Source organism: Eubalaena glacialis, chromosome 3 (genome assembly GCF_028564815.1).
Source record: "Eubalaena glacialis isolate mEubGla1 chromosome 3, mEubGla1.1.hap2.+ XY, whole genome shotgun sequence".
NCBI lineage: Eukaryota > Metazoa > Chordata > Mammalia > Artiodactyla > Balaenidae > Eubalaena > Eubalaena glacialis.
Genome location: NC_083718.1, coordinates 190,453,466 through 190,464,289, shown reverse-complemented (window position 1 = coordinate 190,464,289; position 10,824 = coordinate 190,453,466). Strand labels below are relative to the sequence as shown.

The following is a 10,824-nucleotide window of genomic DNA, read 5'->3' as shown; positions in this document are numbered from 1 at the left end:
TACTTGTGAATCTCTCATCATCTTGCCGTGAGAAGGTATCCAGTCTAAATGTCAGCATGGGAAGCACAGGCCTAAGTCAGAAAACATTCAGGTACCCAGGCGGGCTGCCTGTTGCCCATAGATGGACTGTTCACACAGCTATTAACGGCAGCAGCAGCATTCCTGGGCCTAGGAGCCCGGCCAATAAGCTTACTTGCTCAGGCTTTGTGACAAGAAAGTCTAAGTAGCCAGGAAGTGGGATGTTTGTAGGGAAAAGTACTACAGTCCCTCTGGGTCAGAACTCATCCACCTGGTATAAATCAAATCTTTTAAATCAATAATGTTTCTGCAGTTAAGAACCAAGTCCAGTTTTATGTATTCCTAACAACAGGGGGTTATTTAACTCATGTTTCAGCCTTACTCTGAAGAATAATGATGCAATATTTATTGAAATGGAAAGATGTTCATGTTATAATGTCCAGCAAACAATCTGATTACCCATAGTATGACCCCATTTGTTTATTTATTTATTTATTTTTATTTTGGCCACGCGGTGCACGCAGGATCCTAGCACGCGGGATCTTAGTTTCCTGACCAGGGATCGAACCTGTGCCCCATTTGTTATATGTGTTCGTATGCCTACCAAAAAACTGTGAAGGTAACATTTTCTCTAGGTGGCTAGGTTTGTTTTGCTGTTTTTGCGTGCCTGCATTTTCTGTCTTTCTGTACTAAACATATATAACCTGTGTATTAAAGAAATATTAAAAGTTCAAAATAAAATTAAAAGTTCAGTTCTTGAGGAAAAAAAGTGTATTATTAATAGCCCAGACCTAACAGGAGATTGTTTGAAGCCATGTGTATATATCTAAGTCAATAAAGGAATGTGGTTAGAAAAGAAAGGAACAGATTTAGATTTATCAGCTGTGTTTGGAATTTTGAATAACCTGCTAACCCAAGCATGCTATTAAGTTCCCTTTTTTTTTCTTGCTCATTAATCTCATGCGTTCAAAATGGGAATGTGAGAAATTCATTCACTGCAGTATGACAATGTGATGGATACAGTCAGCAAACTGTATTAACTAAGGGGATTTAAACTTCTCAAATATCATCCAACACCCTGGCGTGGTGGAAACACCATTGTTTGGTGAGGAAGGTGTTAACTCTAGCCAAAAAGCAATAGTTTGTGAGAAAATGGATTTAAAGACTAAACTTCAGCCACGAGAGTTTTAGAAGTGTACATCTTCTAATATCACGAAAACGGTCTTTGTCTAAGTAACTTTATGATAATGTAATACAATGTGAATTAACAAATAATGGTACTGTTTCATTAAAAAAATGAAAACTACTTAATTTTGATATTTGAACTCTGATTTTAGGCAGACAGGACAAGAGGTAACTGAGATATTTTTAAAAGCTGCTGTTACATCCTTTTTCCTTTTTTTGAGAGCATATAGGAACACATACCATAGCATTTATAGAGTCAAAACGAGATTGCATCTTTTTCATATTACACACTGATTTTTTCTGATTCTGGGCTGCCTAAGGTGTGGTTTGTAATGCGCTTACTACATATAAACTTCTTCCTTTAAGGAATGTTACAGTGTTCTCTATTAAGTGCATTATTATATGTAAATGATATACTGCAAGTAAAAACATTTAGTTTGGCGCATAGGGTTAGCTATTCATCTTTATATTTTACCTGTGTAAACCATAACACGAGAAATTCATTTGACTCTTCTATGCACAGGTAATTTTCCTCACTATATGAAACGTTGACAATACCTAGTTTAGAAATTTATTAATGATTTAAAATTATTCACACATATTCTTTTTTTGGTTATTTTTTATTAAAAAAAATTTTTTTATTCACACATATGTATATTCATACAGCAGTCAAGGTACTAAAAGTTGAAAACAATACAGTTTTGAGGAATTTTCACTTATTTTCCTCTCCTGGAAGTGGGAGTGAGAAAGGCAGAAAACTGAAGATAGGAAAAATCCATAAGAATATCCTATTAAGCCGAGCAAAAAGCTGAAGCACCAAAAAATAATTCCAGGAAAAATAAACCTTTGGTTATGTTTATAACTACACTCAAGCACAGAGAGTTAAAACGGAGGCAGAAAGCATTCCTGAATTTTCCCCAAGTGACTGCAGTGTAGCTAGTGAGATTTAGGAAGGTGAAGCTATATCTGGTAACCCAACTAAAAGAACTACATTCTCAAGCTACTTACTGGGAAACCATTCTTAGTATTTTGAAACTTGTCATAACCTGTGCTAATGTTGGCTTTTTTCTTCCTCTTTCCTGAGTAACTATAATCATCTGACAGTTAGCATTCAGCAGCAGGTGTTTTTTTTTTTTTTTTAAAGCAGAAAACAAGGATCTGGCTACTGTGGCTAATGCTCTTGCATTGATCTTGGAATTCTAGATTTGCCCCCTGGAGGCCAGGAGTAGTACAGTATACCTGAGAACTAAACTAAACATGTTGAAGAAACCTAAGCCTGTCATACAGAGAAAACTAGCTTTATTATCCCCACAGCTACATATTATGCTATTGAATTTGGGTCAGTTATTGGCGTTACAGTCCTTTCTCAGGCTAGGGAAGGGATGATAGATATTAACATCTAAACCAAAGGGCTAAATTCTAAGGGAAATCAAAGGAAGGAGAGACAAAGGTCTTCGTGAAGTTTTCTATTTCACCTGAGTGGCAGGCAGGGAGACAAGCAGAGTACACCGGATGTACTGGTCGCCTCTGTGTACTAAGAACTTATTAAAGAAATAACTATTGGATACCTATTCTGAGCAAGAGTTATCACTGTCACATGACAGAATCCAAGTTTGGGATTTTCGTAGTGTGACTGAGTGGTCCAATATAGGTCCCTGAATTCTAGGCTCTTTTGTCATCAAGCCCATTATGACTATGAACAAGTTCTTTATTTCAGTTTCTTAATTGGGTGGGTGGGTGGGGGAATTTAATGTTTAGTACGTGCAAAATTATACCATAGGGAATAATGATCAGTTTTTTAAAAATTCCTCTTTATTCATTTGGACTTCACCTCCAATAATTATTCTTTTTTTTGGTATTTACACCTTTAAACTACCAATAGGATAATGTCCTTCTTGGCCCTTTCATATTCAGGCAAAACAAGTTGCCCTGGGTGACCCTGGGCAGCACTGGCTAACCTCAGGACATTTGCTCTGGCCCCGCCGATCAGATAACATTCCAAATCTGGCTAAAGCATCAATGTGACAAATCTGCGAGATGTTAATGATGTTTCCACAGGCTAAATCCAATGCCTGTTTTTATCTTACTAGCTTTGTAAAGCACCTCAATTTGCTGTCACCTCTGGGGAGCCCTCCAATCTTTGAAGATCTTGCTAAAATAATATTTTAAAAAGTGGCAACAATCATAAAAGTAAACTACTACTTATTGAGGCAAGTTACACATTTTATAGCTAAGGTAATTGAGGCTTAGAGAAGTATTTCTAAGATAAGTCAGTCTCTTAACCACTAAGTGTTTCCATCAGAATTATCTTAACCACCGAAATAGCAAGAGCCAACCAATGTAGCACTCACTACCTCGGAAAGAATCTCATCTTTTAGGGGTTCTTCCGATCATGGCTCTGATGTAGTATATGCAGATGAGTCACTTTTCTGATTTGAATTTAAAATTTTATGTCACTCCTCTTTAACAGTTTCTTTGTCTTCGAAGCTACCAAATATGTGATTGGATCATTTGCATTTCGTATACAGAATTTTTTTCCCTTTCAAATGGTTATTAAAAATAATTTAAGTACGTGAGGCCTCCTCATGGTAAGTTTATCAGAGCAGTTAATTTTCAACTAAGTGTTCGGAGTCAATCAACCTTCAACATATAAAATTGTAAAATACTCTGCGGCGCAGCATTTAAACACTGCCAACTCCTCAAATTAAATACCAGTAAACAAAGTCAATGTCAACACCAAATATCTCTATCAGGTTTTCGCCTCACCCACTGTTGTAATCCTGTGAGGAATATATTCAGGAAATAATTCAAGGCAAAGTGAGAAAACGGGAGTGGTCTCAAGGTCAGGCGAAGAGGGGAAAAAAAAAGCGTATTTAAAGCAAACATCTTCTCAAACACCAGCAACACTGGTGCAGTTTTTAAAAATGCGGTGGTAACCCGACACCTCGCAGTGTTTCCTACTGGGGAGACTAGGGCGGTCCCACCCCGCTTGGTCTCGGTCCGCTGTCCCGGACCCCCAGGGCAAGGAGGAGCCGGCCAGAAAAGCCACAGCCGCGAAAACAAGTTCGCTCCGCCCGGTCCAGGGCGCGGGGATTCAGCCGTGGGACGGCTGCGACGTCAGCGCCCCCGCCTGGGCCGTGGGGACCCCAGCCCCACAAAGGGGCACAGACCCCAAATCCCGAAGGCGAAAGAGGAGGTGCCAGCCGCCGCCGCCCATCGCTACCGAGGCCGTCAGCCCCTCCCCCATTCGCCGGGGCGACCCCCTGACCTCCCCCGCCCCCGCGGAGACCGAAGCGCTACCGCTCGCGCCGCCCCTCCCCCACCGCCGAGCCGGCCCGAGCCCCCGCACCTCCCCCGCTCCGGAGGTCTCAGGTCCCGGAGCCACCGCCTCCGTAGACCGGGCAGCCGCCGCGGAGCTCTCTGGGGGTTGGAGTCCTCGAGGGGACCTTTGTGCGCCTCAGCCGCGGAACGGGGGACTACGACTCCCACAATGCCCCGCGCCCGCTCCAGCGCCACGCCCCTTCACCGTCGGCTTCACGTCGCCCCCAGACTACATTTCCCGACAGCCCTCGCGGCTCTCCCGCCCTCCCTCCGGAGACTCGAGCCGAACTGGGCGTCAGGTCGGGGAGCCGGTCGGGTTCCCGCTCGCCGCCGCCGCCGCCGCCGCCGCCCCCCGCCCCCCCCCGCAGCGACTCTCCCGCCTCTCCAGTCGCACTGGTCGCGGGAGCTGCATCGACAACTCTGCTCGGCTGTGAAGCCGCCGGCCCGAGAGTACAGTGCCCGGGACGCGACACACCGAGCCCCTCATCATCTCCAGTCGGGGCGACCCCTCCCGGGTCCGCCCTCGCCCTACGCGGCCGCCGGAGCCCCCGGCCCCGAGCGGCCCCGCGGCCCGGCGCCCGCAGCTCGGCCCCTGCACTCCCGCTGTCGCCGCCCCCCACCCTGAACATGGACTCCGACTCCTGCGCCGCCGCTTTCCACCCGGAGGTGAGTAAGAGCTGCGCCCCGATAGCCCCTGACCGCCCCCACCCCGATCCTGCGCTCCCGGAGCCGGACCTCCGCCGGCCGAGCGCCGCCCTCCCCTCCCCCAGCAATCCTTCGTCGCCCCCCGGGTGCCCAACCCCGCCCCCCACTCGGGCCCGCGCCCGGTCTTCCCCGCCCGCCCTCTCCTCGGTGTCCCTTCCGCGGGTGTCCGCGTCCTCCCGGCGCCGCTTCCCTCAGGTTGCCGCGACCACCCCTCCCCGGCCTCGCGTAGCCCGGGGACCTGTCTGCGCCCCCGGCCCCTCCCCGCCGGCCTGGCTTACCCTTTCCCCGCCCCCGGGGACTCTGTCCGAGCCGCCTCCGCCCCGCGCTTCCGCTTATCGGAGGAATCCCCCACCCTCTCCCGGAGGGGCTCGCGGCCCCCTCGGACGGGGACTCCGTTCCGCGCGCCCCCGCCTTCTCCCCTAATCCCCCGGGCCCGGTGGCCCGCGCCCCGCCCCCTAACTCCCGCTCGGCCCCCGCCCCCTCCGGCTGGGGTGGGGGAGGCTCGTCCTTCGGGGTCCCCACCCCCGCGGGGGCCCGAGCCTTGCTCCCACCCCGGGTGCGCTCGAGTCCCCCTCCGGGGCCCCCTCCCCCGAGCTCGACTCGCCCCGCCCCGGCTCCCCCTCCTTCCGGGGATCGGCCCTCGGTTCTCCCGGCCGACCCCCGCCCCGCCGCGGTCCCCTCCCCCTCCCCTTTCTGAGGCCCGCCGAGTCCGGGGTGCGGGTCTTGCCGCGGGCGGGTGGGGGAGGGGAGGCGGCGCCGGTCGGGCTCGTCCGCCGCGCTGCCGCCTCGGGGGCTCGCGGGGCCTGCCAGTACCGGAGCCGAATCGTGCCCGGCTACTCGCGCCCCCTCCCCCGCGGGATGGGCCCCGCACCTTCCGGGGCCGAGTGTCGGCGGGGGGCGGCTTCCGCGGGAGGGCGGGGAGGGGGCCGCACCGCCATCTGCTTTTCCTTCAGGCGGCGGAGCCAGGACGGCGGGCGCGGTAGGGGCGGCGCGGCTTCCCCGCCCCGGGCCCGAGGCCCCCGCCGCCTTCCACTCTGCGTCCGTCCCGGCTGCTGACCCACTTCTGCACGTTGCCCGCCGAAATAAAACTTCTCCCCGAGAGTTTGAGGGCCGCGGCCCTCCCACCCGGCCGGAGGGAGGGCGGTCAGTTCTTCCCGGGGAGGGGGCAGGCTCTCCCCCGCGCAGGAAGGGCTGGGCACCGCGCGGACTCCGGCGCTCCGCTGACCTGCGCGGCCCTCGGGGTCCGGGCGGCCGAGGGGTGGGGTCAGAGGTGGTTTGCTAGCACCGAATTGAGAAAATCAAAAGAAGTGTAGCCCTTGGAGGGAGACCTGCGGGCAGCAGGCCTGGGCCGCGCAGTTTTCCGGGCGCGCTGGGCTGGGGCGGGCCCGGGAGCCCACCGCCTCATTTCCTCCCCCCCTTTCACTCTACCGTGGAGCGGGCCCTTAGGCTCTGGAGGTGTTAGCCGAGCTCCTAAGCATGGGCTTGGGGTGGGTGATGAAATGCTTGCAGAAAACCTAAGTGCGCTAGTTGAATGAACCGAAGTGAAACACAGTTGCTTTGCTTAGGAGCAAATCAGAGCTTTTTCTCCTGGAGCTCCTCTCTTCCTCTGGAGGAAATCTGTTCTTGTCGAGGGCGTTTCTTGATTGAATGGGGATGGGACACACAAGCCAAAACTTGTAGTATTTCATCTTTAGCGTGCAAATGGTAGTAGCAGGATTGTTTCTGGTTTATTGTCTGAGTTGGGGAATATTTGGGTGCCTGGCCCCCGGATGTTGGAGCAATGGAGGGACCAGCCGGGGAAATGTCTCCTCTGCAGGAGAGAGCTGGGTAGGAGGAGGGGGTCCTCATGCAGCCCTGGCTGGGGAGGGGTCAGGCGAGTTTCAGGTCCAGGGTCCCAGGTCTGAGCTCTGAATGTTAAGGAGTAGTTGACTTTTGAAGTCACTTAAAAGACTTTAGTTACAGCTGCAGCAGGAGCTTATTTTCAAAGTGGAAAATTTGTGGCAAAAAAGGCTCTTGATAGGTCTGTAGAAACTAACAGATAATGTCAAAAAAAAGCCACATGAGTGCTAAGAAATAGACTTTTGTGCAAGCTTTTATCTCCTAACCAGTTTCCCAGTATTCTTGGCATAACATCATAATACCCCCTCTTTCAACTTCTGAAAACAGTGTTCTTTCTTGACCCAAACTTCCCTTATCGTGTTCTAGAGTGTCTGTAAATCTAGAGTGCGTTTGTGAGTGGCAGCTCATAAAAGCCCCAGCTTGCCTAGTTTTGTTTCTGCGACCCCACCTGTACGTGTCTGCTTTCAAACGCCCTGCCTTTCCTCGCTTGTTAACAGGAGTACTCCCCCAGTTCCAAGAGGCGCAGGACCGTGGAGGATTTCAACAAGTTCTGCACCTTTGTCTTGGCCTATGCAGGCTACATCCCTTATCCGAAGGAGGTAATTTTCAGCACTTTTGACTTCTTGCCGGCAGCAAAACCAGTGTGACAAGGTGGTGGCTCTGGAAGGGGTTCCCTGGGATGACTTGAGTCAATAGTCAGGCAGAAATCTATCTTACAAAGTTGGACCAGGCTGGGAAGTGGTGCAGGCTTGTCTCGAAATAGTTTGATAAACTTTCAAAGTTTGCTTACAAATGATGTATTTGATATCTGCCCGCTCTTAGTGGCCAATACTTATCAGGGGCTTACTATGGCCAGGCGCTCGTTTTTGGCCGTTATAATGATACGCGGTAGGAGCTATTATTTATGTCCATTTTATTTTATTTGTTGTTTGTTTATTTTGGCTGCATTGCGCTGTGTGGCTTGCCGGATCATAGTTCCCCCGACCCGGGATCGAACCTGGGCCCCAGCAATGAAAGTGCCAAGTCCTCACCACTGGACTGTCAGGGAATAACCTATTTATCTCCATTTTAAAGATGAGGACACTGGGGCACAGAGGGGGAACTCCTTTTCCTGGATCACAGGCTAATCGGTGGTGGAGCCTGGGGTTCAAGCTGATCAGATGGTCAGGCCCAGTCCACCCTGCCCTGCCTGGCGGGTGGCCTCCCGGTTGCTATGCACACCACATTGCAGACTCTTCAGGGACTCGTGGCCAAAATCCCATGTAAATGAAGACATTTTTCTTTTCTTGCTGAGAAATGGGCAGAACTGTGGACCAGCGCTGCCATGGTGCTCAAACTTCAGGGGCTTCGTTCATATTATGTAAGGCTAAAGAGAAAGAAATCTAGTGTTTCTAGGAGGCCAAACCCAGCACTGGCTTATTGTTTGTGCCACCAGCTAGGTGGATAATGCTTGCATCGTGCCATGCAGAACGTTGCCACTATTTGCAAATAAAAGTGCTTGATTGATCTGAAGGAACCATAGAGTTGAACTCACTGCTTTGGGGCAGTAATTACCTACTTTGATTTTGCAATATTTTGAGACGTCAGAAAATCCTCACAATTATTTTACATTCACTTAATTAAAAAAGTACATCCTTTGGGAGGACAAATTGAGGGGAGATTGTACAATCAGGAAAGATACGAGTGTGAGGGCGTCTTCAGCACTCCTTTCACAGATATGTATTGAGTATTAACTAAGTTCCTGACTCGGGCAGTGGGGAGGGTTTAGCAAGGGCTGGAGGGTCCCCCTTGTGGGTTCATGTTCTAGCTGGAAGGTCACACTAAAGAACTAATGACACTGTTCCTAAAGAATAATGCTGGTGAGAGCTGGGAAGCTCCAGTGCATTTCCCACGTTTGCAGGCCTGACCTGGCTGGGGGCCCTGGGGAGCTCTGCTCTGGGCCAGCTCTTGGTGCTGGGGGCTGGTTGGGATAATCGGAACCCGCCACCTTTGTCTCTGTCCTTTCAGGAACTCCCTTTGAGGAGCAGCCCCAGCCCTGCCAATAGCACCGCTGGTACCATTGACAGCGATGGCTGGGATGCTGGTTTCAGCGACATCTCGTCCACCGTGCCCTTGCCAGTCTCTGACCGCTGCTTTGGCCACCTGCAGCCCACCCTCCTGCAGCGAGCCAAGCCCAGTAATTTCCTGCTGGACAGAAAGAAGACCGACAAGCTGAAGAAGAAGAAGAAGAGGAAGCGAAGGGACAGTGACGTGCCCGGGAAGGAGGGCTACATGGGGGGCTTGCTGCAGCTGGAAGCCGCTGACCCATATGCAGAGACCCCCACGAGCCCTACCCTGCAGGATATCCCCCAGGCCCCTGGCGACCCCTGCTCGGGCTGGGACTCCGACACTCCTTCCAGTGGATCTTGTGCCACGGTGTCACCGGATCAGGTCAAAGAGATAAAAACTGAAGGCAAACGGACTATCGTCCGGCAGGGCAAGCAGGTGGTATTCCGGGACGAGGACAGCACCGGCAACGATGAGGACATCATGGTGGATTCAGGTGAGTGGCCCCTGAAGGACGGCGTGCCACGGGCGGGTGGTCAGACGAGGGGATGGTAAGAGGGGTCTCAGCGCGGTCCCTTCCTTGGAGTGTGACAGTGGAGCGTGCCCTACCACCTTCAGGGGAAAAGGTGTACAAGATAGTGGATGCCGAGATGTTTAGGAAGGGGTGATCGCAGCTGAGGACAGCTGAGATTCCAGAACAGACCTCGAAATGTAAAAATAACGCAGCTCGTAAGTAAACACCTCGCAGGTAATTCCTGGTGCCACACGTTTCAATGCCCTTTTTGCGCATTTGCTGCATTTTCAGAGAGGGGAAGTATCGCCCTTAAGTGAAGCTTGAAATCGGTTTCACCGCAGCTCAGCTGCTCTGTCCTGTTGGAGAGCGGCTTTCCTGATGGAGAGGGGTTGTGAGAAGTTTTCTCCCTCCTCTTATGTGGTTCTCTCCTTTCAGACGACGACTCCTGGGACCTCGTCACCTGCTTCTGCATGAAGCCATTTGCTGGCCGCCCCATGATAGAGTGTAATGAGTGCCATACCTGGATTCACCTGTCCTGTGCGAAAATCCGGAAGTCCAACGTTCCGGAAGTGTTTGTCTGCCAAAAGTGCCGGGACTCCAAGTTTGACATCCGCCGTTCCAACCGGTCCCGAATGGGCTCCCGGAAGCTGTTTCTGGACTGACTCCTGGAGAGCGAGGAGACTGTGGGCGAGGAATCGGAAGGGACGATGGGCCTGCTGGCCCTGGTCTTAGTTGAGCACAGAACTCTCAGCTCTGGTGCGGGCAGACCCCTGCCATTCAGGTGCCTAAGCGAAAGGACCAGCTGTCCAAGGTATAAACTGTACATAGCCAGTGACTGAATAAAATCCTCGTTGGCCAAAGCTGCTGCTAGAGCTGTGTTCTCTGCAGTGGAGGTGGACTGCACACCCAAGCGCAGTGGGTTTGGTCCAGCCGGAGATGAGGGTACGTGGTGGTTGTGAATTCTTACTCTCATTGTTAACAAACTCCCGCCGACTGGAACAAGTGCTAGCTGTTACTCCTGCTTCCGCCGCGTTGGCGAGAGGAGATGTTCGGTTTCCCCGGCCTGTTTATGAACAGCCATACATGTAAGCTTCTCGAGTGTAAGTCTTTTACCATAGGTGTCTGTACAGCAACCATCAAAGCTGCCCCTCCCTTAGTGGTCCGCCCTCTCCCCTGCCTTGGGGGCTGCCCGCTGG

General features: G+C 51.5%; 1 protein-coding gene across 2 annotated transcripts; it reads left to right on the top strand.

Moving 5' to 3' along the window:
• The first annotated feature begins 4,803 nt into the window (after positions 1 to 4,803).
• Positions 4,804 to 10,488, top strand: PHF13 (PHD finger protein 13). 2 transcript variants are annotated; one of them, XM_061187145.1, is made up of 4 exons: positions 4,804 to 5,190; positions 7,566 to 7,667; positions 9,076 to 9,610; positions 10,064 to 10,488. In XM_061187145.1, the coding sequence occupies exons 1-4, from the start codon at positions 5,152 to 5,154 to the stop codon at positions 10,288 to 10,290; spliced, it is 903 nt and encodes a 300-aa protein (XP_061043128.1). In that variant the 5' UTR covers positions 4,804 to 5,151; the 3' UTR covers positions 10,291 to 10,488. The 2 variants fall into 2 exon arrangements, with proteins under 2 accessions (XP_061043128.1, XP_061043127.1); XM_061187144.1 differs by lacking the exon at positions 7,566 to 7,667 and having other exon boundaries at positions 5,068 to 5,190.
• Positions 10,489 to 10,824: the final 336 nt, after the last annotated feature.